Consider the following 24,462-nt stretch of genomic DNA (forward strand, 5'->3'; position numbering starts at 1 on the left):
TCTGACAACATCCCCAGCCGTGCTTTGAGGGCCTGCTCCACACAGTTAGCAGAGGTCTTCACAGACATTTTCAACCTGTCCCTCTCCATGTCTTCTGTGCCCACATGCTTCAAGACCACCACCATAGTGCCCCTCCCAAAGAAAAACAATATAACATGCCTGAATGACTATCGCCCAATTGCACTCACTTCAGTTGTAATGAAGTGTTTTGAGAGGATAGTCATGTCATACATCAAAAAGGGCATCCCAGACACAATAGACCCCCTTCAATTTTCATATCGTCAGAACTGTTCAGCTGATGATGCCATCAATGCAGCCATCCACACAGCCTTGTCACACCTGGAACACAGGGACACCTATGTTCGAATGCTGTTTGTGGACTACAGTTCAGCCTTCAACACCGTCATCCCCAGCAGACTGACAGAGAAGCTCTCCACCCTTGCACTGACATCCTCCCTCTGCTGCTGGGTCCTGGACTTTCTCACAAACAGACCCCAGGCTGTCAAAGTCAGTACCAGAACATCCAGCACCAAGACAGTGAGCACAGGGACCCCCCAAGGCTGTGTGCTCAGTCCACTCCTGTACACCCTCTTCACCTATGACTGCACCCCCACCCAGAGCACCTTCCATCATTAAGTTCGCTGACGACACCACTGTCATTGGGCTGATCACCGGCGGAGATGAGAGCACCTACAGGGAGGAGGTGGCTCAGCTGGTCTCCTGGTGCCAGGAAAATAACCTCTCCTTGAATGCTGAGAAGACCAAGGAGATGATTATTGACCCGAGGAAGAGGAGGAGAGACCAGCATGCCTCGCTGCACATCAACGGGACACAGGTGGAGAGGGTGAAAACATTTAAATTCCTTGGAACTCACATCAGTGAGGATCTCACCTGGACACACAACACACAGCAGACCATCAAGGAGGCTCAACAGAGACTCTTCTTCCTGAGGAAGCTGAGGAAATTTGGACTGTCTACCAAACTCCTCAGCAACTTCTACAGGTGCACAGTGGAGAGTGTCCTGACAAATTCCATCACTGTGTGGTACGGGAACTGCACAACTCAGGACAGAAAGGCTCTCCAGCATGTCATTAAAATGGCACAGTTCATCTGTGGAGCTATCCTCCCCCCACTACAGGACATTTACAACACCCGGGTCACAAAAAGGGCACAGAGCATCATCAGGGACCAAACACACCCACAACACAGACTATTCATGCTCCTACCACCTGGCAGATGCTACAGGAGTGTGAAAGCAAGGACTACTAGACTGACAAACAGTTTTTACCCCCAGGCCATCAGGCTTTTGAACCACGGATTATAATCATCATCTACCTCTATATTTCCATCAGGCTTTTGAACCACGGATTATAATCACCATCTACCTCTATATTTTCATCAGGCTTTGAACCACGGATTATATTAGCAATTTTGCACAAGACATTGCACAGTATATCTACCTCTATGTTTGCACATTGTTTGCCTCTCCTTTTTTTAAAATGTTATCTTCATTTTTCATTCTACTTTTATATTTTGCATTCCATATGCACTTTATATTTTATATTTAATATTTTATATATATATTTCTTTTTATATTGGTAAGCATAGTTTGGTTGGGCAGTTGCAAAATAAGAATTTCATTACCCAATAATAAACTGCTGTGTCTGTTATTGTCTCATCTCATCTCATTATCTCTAGCCGCTTTATCCTGTTCTACAGGGTCGCAGGCAAGCTGGAGCCTGTCCCAGCTGACTACGGGCAAAAGGCAGGGTACACCCTGGACAAGTCGCCAGATCATCACAGGGCTGACACATAGACACAGACAACCATTCACACTCACATTCACACCTACGGTCAATTTAGAGTCACCAGTTAACCTAACCTGCATGTCTTTGGACTGTGGGGGATACCGGAGCACCCGGAGGAAACCCACACGGACACGGGGAGAACATGCAAACTCCACACAGAAAGGCCCTTGCCGGCCATGGGGCTCGAACCCAGACCTTCTTGCTGTGAGGCGACAGCGCTAACCACTACACCACCCCGTCTGTTATTGTGTATATGACAAATAAACATCTTGAATCTTAACTCAAACTGACCATAATATGGGTGGAAAAAATGTTTATATTCATATATCATTCTCACAGTTAATGACCCTAATATAAAAAGAGAAAATAGGAGGCTTAAAATAGATTGTGTATTCCTGATGTCAAGATCTGTTTCAGATGGAGTTTATGCCATTTGCTGATTGCTAGACCATTGCCTGTTTCCTCTTTCTGATTTTTCTCGACATATTGAATTTCTTAAACATTCAAAAAAGCTTTTATTTTCCTGCACTTCACATTATATTTGTGTGAGATTTGTTAAAACCTGCTCTTAAGTTTAAACAGTTTAATTCCTGTCTTACCAAACAACTGGGGATAACTTGAAATTCAAAATTTAAATCTCAGTATTATTTTAAACACTTCACAATAATTTTATTTTGTATTAAAAATGCAACACTCCATTTTAAACATCATTAAGCATTACATCTGTTTTAATGATCTAAGCAGGGAGTAAAACACTTGGTGTTGTGCTGTCATGAAGCAGAGTCACTGTTACCACCCTGAAGATTATTTTCCTTTAAGGACATGTTCAGAAGTGTTTTATACCACAGCAAACAGCCTATCCCAGCTATGTTCGGGAGGCAGGGTACACCCTGGACAAGCCACCAGGTCATCACAGGGCTGACACATAAGAGGAAAAGAACCATTCACACTTGCGGTCAATTTAGAGCCACCAATTAGCCTAACCTGCATGTCTTTGGGGGAAACCAAAGCACCTGGAGGAAACCTACACAGACACAGAGAGAACATGCAAACTCCACACAGAAAGGCCCTCATCAGCCACTGGGTTTTAACCCAGGACCTTCTTGCTGTTAGGCGACAGTGCTAACCACTACACCACCATAATTATTACATTTACATAGATTATTATTCATGTGAAGAGAATAATTCATTCTTCTATTACAGTTTTTCAGAAGTCAAAACATATTTTCATTCCATATCCTTTGAGAATGGTGAACTCCATATTATACTGTATGTATGGGTATGATTTGTGTGTTTGTGTCCATGATCAACACTGCCATGATTTTCAAGACTGCCTTCTTTAAATCATGAAATAATTTTACAATTTTTATCCCTGATACACCTGAAATTTAGATTCCCACTGTTTGATGCCTCATGTTGCTTTATAATCTCACAGATCAATGTCAGATGTTAGAAGGTAGAGGCCGATGCAAGTGCAGACTTTTTATTTAATTCAATGAAACACAAACAAATAAAACAAGACAATAAGCAGGAAACTGAACTCGAGACAAGGAACAACCCATAACATTGGTGACAACCACACTAATCAGGCATTAGAACAGACAGGTGAAGGTGATTCGTGAGTCATGTGATGTGCTGGGGCTGATGGGGAGTGTAGTTCAGCATCTTTTGGCACTATCATGATCATCAAAGTGTTCATTTTCAGTGCTGCCTTACAGCTGATACATGCTGTGAGTCAGGAATTAACCGAATATAACTATCCTGTGCAACTGTGGATGGAATTGTTTTAGTCATTTCAAACTCAACGTCATTTTTCATGTGGTGCTTTTCTTATTTTGCCCACTCCCTTTCTCTACACAAATTCTAATATACACAATCCTTTTGAAAAAAAAAAAATAGAAACATTTCAGAAACAAAATGCCATCATTACAAAATAGAAGCCTGCCATTATGTCCAACGTAATATTTTCAGAATATAAAAAGACAGCAAAATATAAACCATTTAAAATGATAAGATGAAACAGGATTTAAAACTTGGACCAACTCCATATGATAAAATAAAAGCTAAGATTAGATTTGATTAACAAGACAGATGATCCATAGGTGCTAAAGAAGGCAATTGAACTTGCTTGAAGTCCTTGAAGACGTTTCACCTCTCATCCAAAAGGCTTCTTTTGTTCTGTCTGACCAGTGGGGGGCTCCAGGTATTTATCCTCTAGTGGACCAAAGGCAACCATAAGGAGAGTCGTTGAGGTCACATGGGTCGTTGACCCTCTCAGTCATCCTGTAGGTTGTTAGGATCACTGGAGGCTGGATGTGAATGGTTTTACAAGCTGAGAGGGTCATTAGGGTGATCTGTGGGTCATTGGTTCTCTCTGCCATCATGTGAGTCATTGAATTCAGCTGAGTCTTGGTATGTGTATTCAGTTTTCTGGTAAGTGTGCCAAGGACTGCATTGTAGTTGGCTGATTGTAATTGGCTGATAGTGTGCCAAGGACTGCATTGTAGTTGACTGCATTGTAGTGGTGTCTCAGACCACCTCTTCTATTCACTGATGGTCATTCCAGGTTGACAAAGATGGCTTCTTTGACAGATGATCAGTGGTGCTGAATTTTCGCCTCCATCATTGTGACAGGGACAGAAGTATGGATGAAGTTTCTCAGTGAAATTCTGACCAGTGAAAGAATAGATATGAGATTTTGAATCAACATCATAGAAGGAGATCAGACCCTCCTCATAATCCACAAACACCCCCACCTTCTGAGGAGCCTGTTTTAAGGAGAGGGAGACAGAGGGAGAGTCCCAAGCTTGATATTCAGTCTCGGGCCTCAGACACACACACCAGTAACCATTTTCATGACTGGCTGTAATCTTCCCTTTCCTGTTAATGGACTCTCTGGCCACTCCTAAATCCCATGCAGTCTTCCCTCTGACCTGCACCTCATAGTAAAATCTCCCTGAGGAGAATCCCTCCTTTGCCAGCACACAGACACAATAATCAAACCTCTCTGGGTTATCAGGGAGATTCTGTCTCTTGTCTCCATGTTTCACTTGTTTCCCATCATCAGACAGGATGAGTTTAGGATGAGCTGTATCAGGATCCAGAGTCACATCCACTGAGAGACAGAAACACAGTGAACATCAGTTTTATCATTGCACAGTGTATATATATATATATATATATATATATATATATATATATATATATAGTCATGTGATCAATAAGAGCTCACGAACCTGCATATTGTTGAATTCTCATCAGTTCTGTTGGGAAAATTATTTTGGACAATGTTATTTGCTGTGACAGATTTATTTGGTGAGATTATATGCTTGATTATTCTAAAATTACAAGCACAAACATTGTAGTGATTTTAAAAATGTTTCTTTTATCAGCATTTTTATACATTTCTGCAACAATCTTCTGATACAATACATTCAATACCAAAACAAGGACATGCTGATGGGTAAATACTGACCAGTCTCTTCAACTTTCTCCATTTTCTCACTGAGAGTTTCCTGAAGTTGAGAAAGAGCTCTCCTCAGAGCCTCCACACTCAGATGAGACTTAATTTTGACGTCAGTCCAGTCCTGGGTGTGTGGAGGGCTGCACAGTGACGGATAACTCTACAATACAACAGGAGAGAAGAGAAATCTCTCAGCATGAGGAGTGCTGTCCTGTCATGTGCTGTATTGATATTGAGAAACAGAGGGACTCTGACCTGTAGGAAGTGGAAGTGATCCTCAGTGTTTGAGAGCTGCTCCAGCTCAGTGTTTCTCCTCTTTAGCTCAGTGATTTCCTGCTCCAGCTCTTTAACGAACTCTTCAGCCTGCATCTCTGCTGCTTCCTGCTTCTCCTCCATCACCTTAAACATCTCAGCCTGGCTTCTCTCAATGCAGCACTTCAGAGCACTGAAGATATCCACAATGTCTGCTTTCTCATTCTCTGTGTTTTTCTAACAGGAGACAAATTGAGATAAATGATTTTATTTCATGCGATATGATTTTTCACGTGTTTTTATAAAGGATATATTTTGTAGGTTAGTGAAGAGACTAAGTTTATTGAGTTCTACAGAGTTTTTGATTTCCTCAAGCTTCTTCAGTCGCTCATGGGTCATCTGCTGAACTTCGTTTTGTGTCTTTCCCAACTCAATCTGAAAAAAATAGACATAACGTATAAAGTCATAAAAAATAAAGGTCATACTTGTGTTAAATATGCATCATTCATTTTTAGTCTCTCACCTTCTTCTCTCCACTCTCCTCCTCTATAGGAACTGTGTTATGAGTGTTGTGGTCTGTCTTGGTACAGAACCGACACACATACATTTGGTCGTCCTTACAGAACAGCTCCAGTGGTCTCTCATGTTTCAGGCAGGTGTAGTCCTCCAGGTTCTCCACAGGATCCATCAGTTTGTGTTTCTTTAATGAAGAAACATTCTCATGACGTTCCAAGTGAATCTTGCAGTAAGATGTCATACAGATGAGGCAGGACTTCACGGCTGCACATTTCGTCTCACAGCAGACATCACAGAGCACCACAGATTGTGTGGGTTTTTCTGCAGTGCTGCTGGATTTCACCTGATCTGCCTTCTTAAATGGAGCATCAAGGGTAGAGATGAACATATTCACACATAACTCCGGTCTTTTGGCAAAATTAATTTTACACACCGGACAATGACAGTGTGAACTGCTGTCCCAGAACTCTTCGAGACAGATCATACAGAAGTTGTGTCCACATGGAGTTGTGACTGGATCAGTGAACACATCCAGACAGATGGGGCAATGTAGCTGATCTTCACACAGTAGACTGCTGGAGGAAGCCATGACTGACACAGGAGACATGATGAGAGTGGATTTAGACAACAGAAAACTTTATACAATGTTCATGGACCCTGAATTGAATATAATCCATAACACCAGTAATGATGTCAAATCTCTCTCCTGAATGATTCACTTCTCACTGCACTTGTGTGACATTTTCTTCAATATGTCCTTTAATGTAAATGCATTTTTCATATTCATCCCCTTCTTGCGAAACAACTTGAAATTTAAAATGCAAATTTCAGGGGCATTTGTCAATACTTTAAAAACTGTTTTAATTAAGAAGTAAAAATGGATTGCTGTCACAGTATATTAAATGCAGCACGGTGGTGTAGTGGTTAGCGCTGTCGCCTCACAGCAAGATAGTCCGGGTTCGAGCCCCGTGGCCGGAGAGGACCTTTCTGTGCGGAGTTTGCATGTTCTCCTCGTGTCCGCGTGGGTTTCCTCCGGGTGCTCCGGTTTCCCCCACAGTCCAAAGACATGCAGGTTAGGTTAACTGGTGACTCTAAATTGACCGTAGGTGTGAATGTGAGTGTGAATGGTTGTCTGTGTCTATGTGTCAGCCCTGTGATGACCTGGCGACTTGTCCAGGGTGTACCCCGCCTTTCGCCCATAGTCAGCTGGGATAGGCTCCAGCTTGCCTGCGACCCTGTAGAACAGGATAAAGCGGCTAGAGATAATGAGAGATGAGTATATTAAATGTCTGCCCTCCACAATTTTTGGCAGCACTTGTATAGATTTGTAAGAAGAGTTTGAAAAAATCCACCTTTTGGTGAAATGAGAAAAACCCAACCTGTAACTGAAATAAACTCCTTCCGAGAAAAAAAAAAAAAATCCATCAAGAAATAATTATCTTCAACAAAAAACGTGCTTTTGTTCATTGCACCCCTGTACATTACATTATATTGAACACAATGTAATTGAAGCATATTTCTGTCAGTAACATTGCTGAAAATCTGAGTTCAGTTCATCATCCAAACATCACCACTATGCCTACATTTCCCAAGTGCCAGAGCACCCCGCCTCTCCAGAATACACACCTGTTTCCCATCCTCCCAGTAATTAGCACCTCTACTTAAATTCAGCAAACACACACATTGTGAAGTATCATTCTGTGTCTCTGTATCTGCTCATAGTAAGCCGTTTACCTAGTTTCTGACTGACCATAATTTTGACTATGTTTTATGTTGATTTCTGACCTCAAACTCTTATTTTATCTCTGATAATCTGCTCACACACTGACCAACCCCTATTCAACTCTACCTTCCTCTTTTGGCTCACAAATTATATTTGGTTATCAGCTTGTGATGCACCTGTTCTCCTCTGCACCTGCATCTGTATGTGCCTACACCCTGACAGGAATCTTCACCACCATGGATGCAGCAGAGGAGGCGAAGCAGACTGCTCTCAATGCTCAGGGAGAATTGTTAGGAGAACACCAACAGATGTGAAGTTAATTAAACACCAGAATGTCACAGCTAACAGCTATTGTTTTGCAGGCCCTCCTGACATACCCCATGTTCTCCACGATGGTACCTCAACCTGAGAAGTTCTCCAGGGAGGTTTCTGAGTGTAAGGGTTTTTTTTCCTCCAATGTTTGCTATACTTCACAACACTCACGGATACTGCAGAAGAACAGAAAATAGCATAGTTCATCAATCTCCTCACTGGCAAGACTATGAAGTAGGCTTGTGCTGTTTGGGAGCATGGTGGTGAGCATACTACTTCTTATGATTGTTTCATTGAATTGTCAAAACAAGTATTTGATCATCAGCCAGAGGGAGTCAAAGTGGGGGAGAGACAACTCACGACCAGGCAGGGAGAAAGGAGAGTGGCCGAATATGCCTTGGATTTCTGCACGTTAATGGCAGGCAGTGGGTGGACTGAACCAGCATTAAAGGCAACCTTCCGCCAGGTTCTCAGCCCTGATGTTCTCACAGAGCTGGCATGCCATGACCAACAACTCACCCACATTCTACAGAGGCACCATCGAGAACATTCTGACCAGCTGCATCACCGTGTGGTACGGTGCCTGCACCGTGTCCTGCTGCAAGTTTCTGCAGCACATCGTGAGAGCAGCTGAGAGGATCATTGGTGTCTCTCCCTTCTCTAATGGATATATATAACTCCCGCCTCACCCGCAAAGCCATCAGGATTGCAGGTGACCCCACCCACCCATCTCACAGCCTCTTCAGCCTGCTGCCATCGGGGAGGAGACTGTGGAGTCTCCGGGCCAAAACCAGCAGGCTCAAGAACAGTTTCTTTCACCAGGCAGTCAGGAGGCTCAACTCCCTCCCTGTTCTGCCCCTCCTCCCCCCTCTGCCCCCTGCCACAGAGCCTGCTCGCACACCCCCTGCCCCCCCTTCAGCATCTGACATGTCATCCTCACAGTTCCCCCCCCAACACACACATACATACATACATACATACATCTCATCATTCATTAACACACTGAACTCAGGGACCGCACATCTCACTTTACCTCGCTCATTTGCACTATTCCGCACTACCTCATCTTAACAGCTGCTAGTTTGTTTATACTGCTTATTTCATGTTTACCTGCTATACCTCAAGTGCCCTTGACTGTTTTGTTTATTTGAACCTGTGTGTGTGTGTGTGTGTGTGTGTGTGTGTATGAGTGTTTAGTCTACGTTTAGTTCATATCTAGTGTTTATACTGTTCATATTGTCTGTTTGAGTGTTTAGTCTGTGTAGTTCTTATCTAGGCCCTGTACTACGAACGGAGGTCAACCTACCCAGAAGTAACCCAGGGTTCCCCCGCTAAACCGGGGTTGACAAAACCTGGTTATCTTGTTTGGGGTTAAATGGTACTACGACGCCAGTTATGAAGTTGATTTCTTTAACCTGTGTTAACCTAATCAGGGTTAATGCACGTTCACGTTAAAGGGGAAGTTATCAGCGCAAATCACCACTGTTCACAATGGCACAGTCGCCGTACTTCACAGAGGAAGAATGTGCTGTCATAATGCAAAGCTACGAGGAGTTTAAAACAACATTAAGAGCAAAATCTAACACAGCGGCTGCCAATAAGGAGCGGCAAGCATGTTGGCAACGAATTGCCGATCGGGTAAATGCGTAAGTACATTCTCCCTTCTACATGTTCCAGAACAGAAGTATAGGATGAGAGAAAGCTTCATGATCAATCACAAGTCACAGAAAATGGTCCTTCGACGTGGCCCTAGTCATATATAGCTTGTTTAATGTCCGAAAAATCCTGAATAAAATTTGGTATGGTAAATTCATGGAGTAGCCTACTTAAGCTGATATGTGCACATGAGTCACATGAATTAGGATGACTGACTGTTCGGTCCCTTTGACTAAGTTGGTGTGTGTCCTGTGAACATTTCAGAGGCAACAGCAGTGCCAAACGCACCTGGCAACAGGTGAAAATGAAATATAAAAACATCATTCATAATGGTAAGTGTGTGTGCGCGTGCAAGCAAGCATTCATTTGCCTTTTATTTATTCAAGTTTTATCTGTTTGCCTAATAGTTCAAATTGTTTTGTATATAGTTTATGATGTTGTTGTGTGATATTAATGATAATATTGTGGGAAAACTACTTTGCACGGACGTTCATTTAATTTATTCTATCGTCATTTTGTTTGTTCTATTTTTGTGTTTTATTTATTTATCTGTTTTTCTAGTTGTATCTATTTTTCTAATAATATATTTTTTGCATTAATAGTTTGTTTTTTCCTATTAAAATAATCTTGTGTTCTTGTTATAACTTTATCTATTTATCTGACTGTTTAGTTGTATCTATTTTTGTTACAATTTCAATATTTTTAATATAGAAAGTTTGTTTTTTTCTATTACAATGTTCTTGTGTGATAACTAGTTCTTGTGTTATATTTATTGTAGTTGTATCTATTTTGGATCTCAGACTTAAATATTTTTGTAAAACAAGTGTTTTTCTATAAAATATTCTTGCGTTCTTGATAACTATGTTCTTGAGTGGGTTCTTTTTTTTACAGAAAAGCCGTTCTGCATGGACATTCATTGAAGCCCTCATTGTTTTTTAATGGTTATTTATGAGCGTTTAGGGGTTACAATAATGTAAGTCTAGGTTGCTTTATATAAAAGGTATGTCCAGAAATATTGATGTCACTGGCTAAGCAGAGGGATCTGGCTTCTTTAGACGCTGTCTTCTTAAAACTGAATAAATATTTAAAAAGAGCCAAATGAGCCAGTTTTTTGAATGGCTCTTTTCAAAGAACGGATCACATCAAAGAGCCATAAATCCCATCTCTAATCTGCGCTCCGATATCGCACGGGTCATCCAGGTATGCTGGCATTGTCTCTAGAGGAAATGTCGGTGGAGAGGTGGTGTTTAAAAAGGGTGTGGTTAATCGGAAACCTTGGGTTAACCAAGAACATAACCTGAGACGAGCAGGTTTGAGATGCAGCGTAAATTGTCATGGCAGTATACCTCGGTTTGAACATAGCCAACTTTCGTAGTATGGGTTAATCGGGAAGTTACGCTGCACGTGATCAAGTTACTCTCGAAGTTACCCTGGTAAGCCAGAAAACCCACATCGTAGTACAGGGCCCTAGTGTTTATACTGTTTATATTGTTTGAGTGTTTAGTCTATGTCTTGTTCTAATCTAGTGTTTATACTGTTTATTTATACTGTTTATATTGTTTGGCTGAGTGTTTAGTCTATGTCTAGTTCCTATCTAGAGTGTTTATACTGTTTATATTGTTTGTTTGTGTAACGGTTCAGCGTACGTGGGTGGAGCACAGAGGACGGCACGTTTATTTGCCACACTTTTCAGTCTAACAAATGTATGCACTTTTCAGATACATATGTACACACACACTCAGCGCCTGGTTCAGCAAGAGCCCCTCTGCTCTCGCTCTCCCTCCTTAAGTAGGGCGCGGTCACTGGGAAGACACAAACACAGGTTAATTGCTCTCAGGTGTAGTGATTTTGCCACTCACCTTCCCTGACTCCGCCCTCCTGTCACAGACCGGCACTTGACCACGCCCCCGCTGCCACATACCCCCACCACCCGACTCAGGCCGGGCGGCTGTCCGGCCTGCAGCCGACTCCCCCCCCTTGGCGGGAGAGGAAGTCCGCCACGACCATCTGCGCTCCCGGCCTGTGGACCACCTTGAAATTAAAGGGTTGGGGTGCCAGATACCAACGGGTGATCCGCGCATTGGCATCTTTCATGCGGTGGAGCCACTGGAGGGGTGCATGGTCTGAACAGAGGGTGAAAGGGCGACCCAGCAGGTAGTACCGGAGGGCGAGGACCGCCCACTTGATGGCCAGACACTCTTTCTCTATGGTGCTGTAGCGCCCCTCATGCACCGACAGCTTCCTGCTTATATACAGGACGGGGCGGTCCTCCCCCTCCACCTCCTGGGACAAAACCGCCCCCAGCCCTCTGTCCAACGCATTGGTCTGCAACATAAAGGGGAGAGAAAAGTCAGGGGAGTGTAGAAGTGGCCCCCCACACAGTGCAGCCTTTACCTCTGAAAAAGCCCACTGGCATTGTTCCGTCCACTGGACCGGATCTGGTGCCCCCTTTTTAGTGAGATCAGTCAGCAGGCTGGTGACGTCCGAATAATTAGGTATAAACCTACGATAATAGCCAGCCAGCCCCAGGAACTGTCTCACCCCCTTTTTGGTCTTGGGCCTCGGGCAGGCCGCAATCGCTGCGGTCTTATTAATTTGGGGACGCACCTGCCCGTTGCCCAAGTAGAAGCCCAGATACCGCACTTCCACCTGCCCAATTGCACACTTCTTTGGGTTGGCTGTGAGACCCGCCTGCCTCAGCGACCTAAGGACGGCCCTTAGGTGTTCTAAGTGCCTCGGCCAGTCATTACTATATATGATGATGTCATCCAGATAGGCGGCCGCATAGGTGGCGTGGGGGCAGAGGACCCGATCCATCAGCCGCTGAAACGTAGCGGGTGCCCCAAACAGCCCAAACGGAAGTGTGACGAATTGGTGTAACCCAAACGGTGTGGAAAAGGCCGTTTTTTCTCGGGAAAGTGGAGTCAAGGGGATCTGCCAATATCCCTTCATCAAATCCAGTGTCGAATAAAAGTGAGCCGTGCCTAGTCGATCGAGCAGCTCGTCAATACGAGGCATTGGGTATGCGTCAAATTTAGACACCGCGTTGACTTTCCTATAGTCCACACAAAACCGGACCGACCCGTCGGCCTTGGGTACCAAGACCACCGGGCTGCTCCAGTCACTGTGGGACTCCTCGACGATGCCCATTTCGAGCATGGTCTGAAGTTCTTCCCGAACCACCTTTTTTTTGTGTTCGGGTAGCCTGTAAGGGCAGCTACGCACTACCACCCCCGGGGGCATCTCGATGTGGTGCTCTGTGAGGTTAGTGCGACCGGGCAGGGGCGAGAACACATCTGAAAACTCGGCCTGCAACTGGGCGACCTCCGTGAGTTGGGTCGGGGAGAGCTGGTCTCCACAGGGGACCGGACAGGTACGTGATGCCAATGTCCCCTTTTGAACCTCTGGCCCCAGCTCCGCCTTCTCCGGAACCACCGACACCAATGCCACGGGGACCTCCTCGTTCCAGAGTTTAAGCAGATTGAGGTGGTAAATCTGTAGCGCCCCACCCCTGTCCATTCGCCTCACCTCATAGTCGACGTCCCCGACTCGCCGTGTGACCTCAAAGGGTCCTTGCCACTTGGCGATCAATTTGGAGCTCGACGTGGGCAACAGTACAAGTACCTTATCTCCCGGTGTGAACTCTCTAAGGCGCGTACCCTTGTTGTACAGGCGGGCTTGCCGTTCCTGGGCCTGCCGCAAATTCTTCTGAGTTAGGTGGGTGAGCGTGTGGAGTTTTGCGCGCAGGTCCATAATGCACTGAATTTCATTCTTACTTTGTGAAGGTCCCTCCTCCCAATTTTCCCGCAGCACGTCCAGGATGCCGCGCGGCTTACGCCCATATACTAATTCGAACGGGGAGAACCCCGTGGAGGCTTGGGGGACCTCTCGCACTGAGAACAGCAAGGGTTCGAGCCACTTATTACGTGCGTCCTCACTTACGAATTTCTTAATAATATTTTTGAGGGTGCAGTTGAACCATTCTACTAAACTGTCCGTTTGTGGGTGATATACGCTGGTGCAGATCGGCTTAATCCCCAATAACCCATACAGTTCGCGCAGTGTTCGTGACATAAACGTAGTGCCTTGATCAGTCAGAATCTCTTTCAGGATTCCAACTCGGGAGATGACGCGGAAGAGTGCCTCTGCAATACTGCGTGCTGAGATATTGTGCAGAGGCACTGCTTCCGGGTATTGCGTTGCATAATCCACCAGAACTAATATAAAGCAGTACCCTCATGCTGACCGATCTAATGGCCCGACGAGATCCATCCCAATTCTCTCAAATGGGGTCTCGATTAATGGTAGAGGGCGCAAAGGCGCTTTTGGAATGGCCGCTGGGTTTACTAACTGGCATTCGCGGCATGCCGTACACCACCTACAGACATCGCCGCGAATCCCCGGCCAATAGAATCGGGCCATTATTCCGGCTAGTGTTTTATCCTGCCCCAAGTGTCCAGCCATGGGATTAAAGTGAGCCGCCTGGAATACCAATTCCCGGCGGCTCTTCGGAATTAAAAGCTGCATGACTTGCTCTTTTAGTTTGAGTGTCCTGCGTCACTCGGTATAATCTATCCTTCATAATCGCGAAGTAGGGGAAGGACGGGGTGGCGTTCGGCTGGAGCGTTTGACCATCGATTACTCTCACTTGGTCAAACGCATGCCGTAGAGTCTCGTCTTGTGACTGCTCTAATGGGAAATCCGTGAGGGATTCCCCAATAGAGAGAGGAGGAGCCGGCGGCTCCTCACTCTGACGCGGAGATGACGTAGATGGCTCTGTGACAGCTGCTCCCACCAAAGCGACACCGGGACCTCCCCCTGTCAAATGGCAGGACCCACTCTCGACTAGGTGTGTCATTAAACCCCGAAATCCCGGCCAATCAGTCCCCAAAATTAGAGAGTGGGTAAGGCGGGGATTAACCGCCGCCTTCACTATAAATTTTTCCCCTCTGAAAATAATGTGGACCGACACCAAAGGGTAGCTGTGAACATCCCCGTGCACACACAACACCTTCACCCCTTGTGCTCCCCCCAATGCCTCATTTTGAACCAGGCTTTGGCGAATTGAGGTCTGATTACAACCAGAATCCACCAATGCCTGATATGTAGCCCCTTGGATACTCACCGGTATGCGATACGCTCCGGCCCAATCGAGGGCGGCCTCTGGCACGTCAGGGATCCGAACCACCATGCCCACTTCCATGGCCGTGCACTGCTGTTGAAGGTGGCCCAGCTCCCCGCAGCGCCAGCAAACCGGCCCGGGCTTTCCCTCTGCACCGGTGATCTGGGGCTCACTCACCTGAGGTGGGGGAGAGACAGACACAGAAGGGAGAAACGGGAGGGCACCACGGGTGCGGCGGGCCGGCTGGGGGGGGCGCCGGCCCCCGCCTCCGCGGAGGGGGAATGAGGCGAGGACCGGACACAGGAGGAGGGGGGGAGAGAGAGAGAAGAGGAGAGAAGAGAAGATGCCATCTGCTGTCCTGCCGCCGGGACAGCCGCCAAATGGTCCTCCGCCAGCTCGACTGCTTGATCCAGCAACGCCGGGCAGTGGCACCGGACCCACTCCGCAGTTCCTGCTGGCAAGCGAGAGACGAACTGTTCCAGCGCCACCTGGTCAAGGATTCCTTCGGCGTCACGGTTGTTGGCCCTCAGCCACCACCAGCAGGTGTCCCGGAGCTGCTGGCCAAACGCGAACGGCCGGCCGACTTCCTCCAAGTGCAGCGTGCGGAAGCGCTGGAGCTGCTGTTCTGGAGTGCACCCTATGCGCTGGAGGACAGCCCGGCGGAGGTCCGCGTAGGCCAGCCGGCGGTCGGCGGGGAGCTGTAGCGCGGCCAGCTCTGCTTCTCCCGTGAGCAGGGGGAGGAGGCGCGCCGCGCGCTGCTCCATCGGCCACCCCGAGGCTTCGGCAACTTGCTCAAAGAGCGTGATGAATGCCTCGGGGTCGTCCTGCGGGCCCATCTTGGTGACGGTGAGGGGAGACGGGCCCGCAGTAGGAGCGCTGGTGGGCCCCGCCGACGCGAGGAGGTGCCGGAACGCCTGGCGATCTTCTTGTTGGGCCAACACCAGGGCCTCGAACCGCTCTTCTTGCTCCTTTCGGAGGGTGAGTAGCACCTGGTGCTGGCTTCGCTGGGCCGTGGCGAGGGCATGGATCAGTTCAGCGAACGGGGAGGACTCCATGGGGCTGTGAGGCTGCTGTGCTCCCGGTCCCGGGTTTTGGCACCACTGTAACGGTTCAGCGTACGTGGGTGGAGCACAGAGGACGGCACGTTTATTTGCCACACTTTTCAGTCTAACAAATGTATGCACTTTTCAGATACATATGTACACACACACTCAGTGCCTGGTTCAGCAAGAGCCCCTCTGCTCTCGCTCTCCCTCCTTAAGTAGGGCGCGGTCACTGGGAAGACACAAACGCAGGTTAATTGCTCTCAGGTGTAGTGATTTTGCCACTCACCTTCCCTGACTCCGCCCTCCTGTCACAGACCAGCGCTTGACCATGCCCCCGCAGTTTGTTTTCAATTATTCTATTTTTATTTTTATTTATTGCATTGCCTGTTTGCACCGTGGGTCAGAGAGGACTGAAATTTCATCTGTGCTGTATGTCGAGCATGTATAGCATTTTGACAATAAAGTTGACATGACTTGACTTGACCCTCAATTCCCTCACTGACTTAGCTATCAGACTGGATCACCTGCTCTGGAACTGGCCCTCTTTGCAGCACTGTCCAGCTCTTCCACAATCTCCACAGTCCCCTATGCCAACAGAGATCTCCAATACTCACATACCCCATTCCAAGAGGGAGAGGAAGCATCATGAGAGGTTGTGCTTTTACTGCGGTGAACACGGTCATCTCTTGGCAAAGTGGCCAGTCTGACCACCAAAACCCAAAAGGGAGGCTCTTTCCTATGAAGAAACCAGCTCCACCAGCCTGATGAGTTACAAAGCAACTTCAGTACAACAATCTCTTGAGATTCAAGTATGGTTAAAACTCAGCCTCGGCCCATGTTCTTTCTCCCCTCATAGACACCAGGGCAGAGGACAATTTCATCAACCTCAAAGTCATCCAGAGACTCAACCTAACCATGGAGGATCTCCAAAGACCAGCAAGTCTTAAAACCATAGATGGCAGACCCATCAGGGAAGGGCTCGTCATGGCTTGCACCTTGCCCATAGAACTTCAGGTTGGAGCCATCCATGTTGAGCATACATATCCCTGTTTGTCACCTGCACATCACATCATGATGTAGTTCTGGGTTTCCCCTGGCTACAACTCCATGACCCACTCATCTCCTGGCAGCAAAGAGAGATTTTTGAAATGGTCACTGAAATGCTTTTATGAGTGTTTACAACTTCCACAAATCACCCTGGCTTCCATTTTGGTAGAGAATCCCTTAACCAGAGGTATCAAACATGTTCCTGCCTGCTACAATGAACTTGAGGAAGAGTTCAGTAAAGGTAAAGCCAGTGGTCTTCTCCCTCACCAATCCTATGATTGTGCCATTGATCTCCTCCTTGGCACAACACCTCCATGAAATTGCATCTATCCACTTGCCATCGCTGAACAAGCTCCCATGGAGGAATATGTCCAGGAAGCTTTGCAACAGTGGAACTCGCACTTTTCCATCCTGACATAAAGGTGGTCCTCTAGGAGCCGGGTCAGCACCGATTTCACATGCTTGTGATGAGTGGCTTCACTGGGGGAATAAATCAAGATGTCATTTGATGTAATGCAGATTTAATTTCTTGGGTACATCATCAGTATGCAGGGTGTAAGCATGAATGCCAGTAAGGTGTCCGTGGTTACCACCTGGCCTAAACCAACCATTGTTAATGAACTGCAACATTTCTGATGATTCGCCAGTTTCTATCACCATTTCATCTGGGGTTTCAGCACAATTGCCTTACCTCTCACTTCCTTGCTTAAGAAGGGATCCAAATGCCTCCAATGGAACTACACCATGGAGGAGGCCTTTGAAAAACTCATGATGGCTTTCACGTCAGCCCCCATTCTCAGGCACCCACATCCAACCATACTATTCATGGTGGAGGTAGAAACCGATGTAGGAGGGGTGTTGTCCCAGTGCTTCAGGGAAAAACCCAAATTACACTTCATGGCCTTTTTTTCCAAGAAACTCACGCCAGTTGAACAGAATTATAATATTGGAAATTGGGAACTTCTTGCCATCAAACTGGCCCTTGAAGAATGGAAACATTTGGTTAGAGAGGGCAGTGCATATGTTCACAATCCTTACTGATCATAAGAAGCTTGAGTACCTGAAAACCACTAAATGACTAAATCCCCTAGCAATCTAGGTGGGTGCTCTACTTCACCAGGTTCCGATTCTCCAGTTCATACCGTCCTGGTTCAAAAATCACTAAGGCTGATGCTATCTCCAGAATTCACACCACCTCTAATAATCCAGAACCTGCTCCCATCCCAATTCCAGAATGCTTTGTCAAAGCAATTACTTGGGACACTGACAAAGATATAGCTCAAGCCCAACCACACAATCCTATGGAAGCCTGTCCTCCCATTCTCATGTATGTTCCTTCACAGTTTAGAGACCTGTGCTCAGTCATCCCCGGCCACAGGTCATCCTAGTAGTCAGCATACCTATCAACTCATCTGTAATAAGTATTGGTGGGAGAACATGGTCTACAAATTTAACAAGTTTGTTTCCTCCTGTTCTACCTGTGCCAATGCCAAAGTGCCCCAGGCTCCACCTGTTGGCAAGCTCTGCTTGCTGCCTATACCCCAAAGGCCCTGGTTGTACATAGCCATAGATTTCTTCATCAACCTATGCAAGCCTCAAGGCAATACAGTCATTGTGGTGGTAATCAATCAATTCTCAAAAGCTTTGAAACTCATTCCCCTGCCTGGCCTACCCACAGCTTTTGAAACAGTCAAACATCTGTTCACTCATATCTTCTGATATTAGGGGATCCCAGAGGACATAGTTAGTGACCAGAGTCCTCAATTCACATCCAGAGTTTGGTTTAAGTTTATGGACAAACTAGGGGTTTCAGTGTGCTTAACCATCCCCAATTTAATGGCCAAGTGAAATGCGCCAATCAGGAGATCAGGTGTTTCCTCAGAGTGTTTTGTATGGAAAACCAGAAAGGTTGGGTGCAATACTTTCCTTAGTCAGAATACATGCAAAATTTATTAAAACATTCAGCCACCCAGTTAACTCAATTGGTTACCAGCCACCTCTATTCTCATGGGACAATTCACCTTCACAAATCTTGGCAGTAGACTCCTGGTTCAGAAGGAGCAAACAAGTATGGGAAGGGGTTCATCAAAGGCTAGAACAGGTAGACGACAGGTATAAGTGCTACAAGGACAAGCACAGAGGGGAAACACCCATATACTCTCCAGGCAACAGAGTGTGGTTATCCACAAGGGACCTACAAGACCCCAAATCATGCAGATAACTTCATGCCCAATACATTGGCCCCTTCAAGGTCCTTTGCCAAATAAAGAGGGTATCTTATAAACTAGAGCTCCCATCACATTGCCACATGTCTCTTAGGTTCCATGCATCTTGCCTAAAGCTTGCCATTCAGGGACACTTGGCCACCAACACACCCACCAATGAACCCCCTTCTCCCCTAGAAGCAAAGGGATATCCAGTTTATCAGGCACACAAAATCCTAAAATCCTGTTATACACGAGGCCACTTAGAATACATCGTGGACTGGGGGGTACGGCCCAGAGGAACACAGCTGGGTGAATGCAAAAGACAGCTTAGACCCACTTCTCACCCAGGAGTTTCACTCTGAACATCTTGACAAACCAGCACCCAGGAAAAGTGTGTGTGTGTGTGTGTGTGTGTGTGTGTGTGTGTGTGTGTGAGAGATCTGTGAGTAACGGCGCTGAAAATCTGAGTTCAGAGCATCATCCAAACATGACCGCTACAGACTACATTTCCCAAGCGTCACAGCACCTCTCCTCTCTGGAATACTAAGGTACACATGTTTCTCATCCTCCCAGTAATTGTCCCCTATACTTAAGCACAGAAAACATTCACACACATTACAAAGTATCGTTCTGTGTCTCTGTACATGATCATACCAAGCCGTTTACTTAGTTCCTGACTGCCCATGACTTTGACCATGTTCTTTGTTGATTTCCAGCTTCAAACTCTTGTCTTATCTCCAGTCTTTGAGGAAAAAAAGCCTTTTCTGTCAGTTCACTGCAAACATAAGCAACTGGAATTTACGAAACACTACTACAACTTTGACTGGAACCGTGTTCTGTAGTCTGATGAAACAAAATGGAGGTTTTGGTAATAAACACTCTGCCAGGAAACTAAAACAGGGTCATCACTGGATCTTCCAGGAGGATAATGATCTGAAGCATATGTGAAAATCAACACAAAAATGGTTCGCTGAGCACAGAATCAAGCTTCTGCCATGGCCATCTCAGTCCTCTGACCTGAACACCATTGAAACTCTGTGGAGTAAGCTGAAGAGGAGAGAGCACAAGAGAGGGCTGAGGACCGAGATGATCTTAAGAAATTGTGTGAAGAGGAATGGTCTCAGATGTTCTGCTCTGTATCTCCAACCTTATAAAATGTTATAGGAGAAAACTCAGTGCTGTTTTACTGTCAAAAGGAGCTTGTACAAAGTGTTAAGTGCAGAGGGGCCAACAAAGTATAAAGTTTTTTGGGGTTTTTCTTTTTTTGAAAATAAATATTTCTTTATGAGGGATTTGTTTCAATTAAAGGTTGAATTTTTCTCAGTTTTTCAGTGTGAGATGAAGCGACTTCAAAAGGTGGATTTTTTTTTTCTAATTTTTTTGTTAATTGTCACAAGGGGTGACAATCATCATGGAGACCACTGTACATACATTTTAATTCTCCAAGCAGGAAACAGTACAGTCACTGCCATGCTGTGATTGGAAACAATCAGTGAGGAAGTGGAGTTCTTGATAACACCCCAGTGTTGATTATTTTTCGGTAACAGCATGTCCCAAAGTATTACAGTGAATCAGGTAAAGAAGGAAGTGCACAGATTCCACCAGAGCAAGGAGGCAGGGATGGGCAGTGTTAGCCCCAGATGGCTTAAAACCTGTCTTTCAGGTCTTTAATAACTGCTGTCATCAGTCTCTATAACTCATCCATCAGGTATTGTCTATGATTGTAATCACACAAATACACAGTGTTTTCAAGCACAACACAACCAACACACCTTTATACCACCCCAATTCCAAACAGGTTGGGACACTGGCAACAAAGACTGGAAAAATTGTGAAATGCTCAATAAAACACCTGTTTGGAATATTCTACTGGTAAACAGTTTAATTGGTAATTGGAAAGGCTTAGTTATTCACAAGCAAGGAAGGGGCGAGGTTCACCACATTGTGACAAACTGCATGGGCAAATAATCAAACAGTTTAATAACAAAGCTTCTCAATGTACAATTGCAAGGAATTTAGAGAATTCACCACCAACAATCCATAATATCATCAAAAGGTTCAATGAATCCAGAGAAATCTCTGCACGGCTGAAAGGCATGGCTGAAAACAACACTCAACACCGGTGACCTTCGATGCCTCAGGCAGCACTGCATTAAAAACTGACATGACTGTGGACTCACTGTCCACTTTAATAGGAAGTTGTTCTTAATTCAAAGATTCTGTGGGTGGTAAAAGAGAGCAACTGGACTTGCTTGAAGATTCTTGAAAACTTTTCACCTCTCATCCGAAAGGCTTCTTCAGTTCTGTCTGACTAGTAGGGAGTATCAGGTATTTATTCTCTCATGGATGAAAAGCTCATCTAAGGTGTCGTTGAGTCATCCTGTTGGTGTGGGTCACTGGGGGCTGGATGTGAACGGCCTCGAGAGTCGTTAGGGTGATCAATGGATTGCCCGATAAGGTGATCAATGGAATGCTGATTCTCTCTGTCCTCTTGTGAGTCACTGAAAACAGCTGGGTTTTGGTGTGCATTCAGTTGTCTGGGAAGTGTGCCAAGGACTGCATTGTAGGTGGCTGATAAATGATGTCTTAGACCCCCACCTCTGTTCAGTGATGGCTGTTCCAGGTTGACAAAAATGGCTTCTTTAACTCCTCGCTCATACCAACGATCCCCTCTGGCTAAAATGCGTACGTTGCAATCCTGAAATGAGTGTCCTTTGTTGTTAAGATGAAGGTAGACAGCAGAGTCCTGGTCTGAGGAACTGGCTCTCCTGTGTTGAGCCATATGCCTGTGAAGCGGTTGTTTTGTTTCCCCAATATACTATGAGTCTGTGCATTCCTCACTGCACTGAATTGCATACACTACATTGTCCTGTTTGTGTCTGGCTATTCTGTCCTTAGGGTGGACCAGTTTCTGCTTCAGGGTGTGTTTGTAGAAGATCCTCCTGAGTTTCTCAGATAGACCAGAAATGTAGGGAATGACAATGTTCTTGCGTTTGTTCCTGTTATCCTCCTTGCCCATTATGTTCCTTTTTCTGCTCTTGAAGAAAGACCAGTTGGGATACCCACAGTTCTGAAGTGCTTTCTTGATGTGATTCTGCTCCTTCTCTTTTCCCTCTACCATTGTAGGGATGTTCTGAGCCCTGTGTTGTAAGGTCCTAATGACCCCCAATTTGTGTTCCAGTGGGTGGTGAGAGTCGAAGAGTAGGTACTGGTCTGTGTGTGTGGGTTTCTGGTAGACCTCGATGCTAAGGCTTCTGTCTTGTCTAATGTGTACAGCACAATCCAAGAAGGCTAGATTATTCCCACTGACGTCCTCCCGAGTGAAATTGATGTTGATATCCACTGCATTGATGTGCTTAGAGAAGGCTTCCACTTCATGGGTTTTGATTTTAACCCAGGTGTCATCCACATATCTGAAGGTGTTGTCTTGAAGGAGTCGTTTTCTAACAGATTTGACTGCTTCTGTGGTGGGAATGCAGGTGAAAAGAGAAGTGACATCGTAAGAAACCATGGTTTCATCTAAGTCTAGTTTGAGGTCTGCAACTTTAGTAGCAAAATCTTGGGAGTTTTTGACGTGATGTAGCGTATTCCCAACAAGAGGAGCCAGGATGAAACCATGGTTTCTTACAATGTCACTTCTCTTTTCACCTGCATTCCCACCACAGAAGCAGTCAAATCTGTTAGAAAATGACTCCTTAAAGACAACACCTTACTGGATAGAACGAACCTCACAACGGACCAGATTTGCACCCTGCTTGACCTCTGCCTGACTAACACTTATTTCCAGTTTAATGAAAGTTTCTACAGACAGAAGCATGGATGCGCCATGGGCTCACTGGTGTCCCCTATTGTGGCCAATCTTTACATGGAGGAAATGGAACATAAAGCTTTGACCACTTTTTCAGGAGTTGCTCCCAGCCACTGGTTCAGATATGTGGATGACACCTGGGTTAAAATCAAAACCCATGAAGTGGAAGCCTTCTCTAAGCACATCAATGCAGTGGATATCAACATCAGTTTTCACTCAGGAGGACGTCAGTGGGAATAATCTAGCCTTCTTGGATTGTGATGTACACATTAGACAAGACAGAAGCCTTAGCATCGAGGTCTACCGGAAAACCCCCCCCACACAGTACCTACTCTTTGACTCTCACCACCCACTGGAACACAAATTGGGGGTCATTAGGACCTTACAACACAGGGCTCAGAACAACCCTACAACGGTAGAGGGAAAAGAGAAGGAGCAGAATCACATCAAGAAAGCACTTCAGAACTGCGGGTATCCCAACTGGTCTTTCTTCAAGAGCAGAAAAAGGAACATAACGGACAAGGAGGATAGCAAGAACATTGTCATTCCCTACATTTCTGGTCTATCTGAGAAAATCAGGAGGATCTTCTACAAACACAAAATTCCGGTACATTTCAGACCCAGTAATTTCCTGAAGCAGAAACTGGTCCACCCTAAGGACAGAATAGCCAGACACAAACAGGACAACGTAGTGTATGCAATTCAGTGCAGTGAGGAATGCACGGACTCATATATTGGGGAAACAAAACAACCGCTTCACAGACGTATGGCTCAACACAGGAGAGCCAGGTCCTCAGGCCAGGACTCTGCTGTCTACCTTCATCTTAACAACAAAGAACACTCATTTCAGGATTGCAACATACGCATTTTAGCCAGAGAGGATCGTTGGTATGAGTGAGGAGTTAAAGAAGCCATTTTTGTCAACCTGGAATGGCCATCACTGAACAGAGGTGGGGGTCTAAGGCTACATCCACACGACAATGGCAACAAGATTTTTTTTTTAGCAGGTAAAAAAAATATCGCGTCCACATGGGCAACGGATCAGTAAAATATCAGGTACATATGGCAACGCAACGTTTGCTGAAAATGATGCAATACACATGCCACACCTCTACGTGCGCTGTAAGACAATCCCATCGGAGACACCAGAACAATAGAAGAAGTAGGACGCATGCGCATAAACCCCTTCTTCTACCCGGCGTGAATGAGTGAGTGCTGCTTGTTCTAGTCATGTGGTTGTGACGTCATCGTAAACAAATCCGTTCTACTCATCCAGACGACTTCGCAACAGCGCCGTTGCCAGATTTTTCCACTCTGGAAACCGTTCTCAAAAAATATCGTTTTGGGGCACCCAAAACGCCGGTGCCGTGTGGACGCCAGGCCGAAACGCTAAAAATTTTTATCAGATTCACCTGAATCCGTTGCTGTGTGGACAGGGCCTAAGACATCATTTATCAGCCACCTACAATGCAGTCCTTGGCACACTTCCCAGACAACTGAAT

At 45.8% G+C, this 24,462-nt stretch overlaps 1 protein-coding gene across 1 annotated transcript in view; it reads right to left on the reverse strand.

The window, feature by feature from the left end:
* LOC132882530 (E3 ubiquitin-protein ligase TRIM21-like) overlaps positions 1–6,628 on the reverse strand; it is a 67,081-nt gene extending 60,453 nt beyond the window's left edge. Inside the window, exons 1-6 of the mRNA XM_060915635.1 lie at positions 6,047–6,628; positions 5,859–5,958; positions 5,527–5,750; positions 5,284–5,431; positions 5,045–5,071; positions 4,812–4,923 (exon numbers count right to left, since the gene is read on the reverse strand). Coding sequence (XP_060771618.1) covers positions 4,812–4,923; positions 5,045–5,071; positions 5,284–5,431; positions 5,527–5,750; positions 5,859–5,958; positions 6,047–6,628 — 1,193 coding nt within the window. The remainder of the gene's footprint in view (positions 1–4,811; positions 4,924–5,044; positions 5,072–5,283; positions 5,432–5,526; positions 5,751–5,858; positions 5,959–6,046) is intronic.
* Between the last annotated feature and the right edge of the window lie 17,834 nt (positions 6,629–24,462).

Source organism: Neoarius graeffei, chromosome 1 (genome assembly GCF_027579695.1).
Source record: "Neoarius graeffei isolate fNeoGra1 chromosome 1, fNeoGra1.pri, whole genome shotgun sequence".
NCBI classification, from domain to species: domain Eukaryota; kingdom Metazoa; phylum Chordata; class Actinopteri; order Siluriformes; family Ariidae; genus Neoarius; species Neoarius graeffei.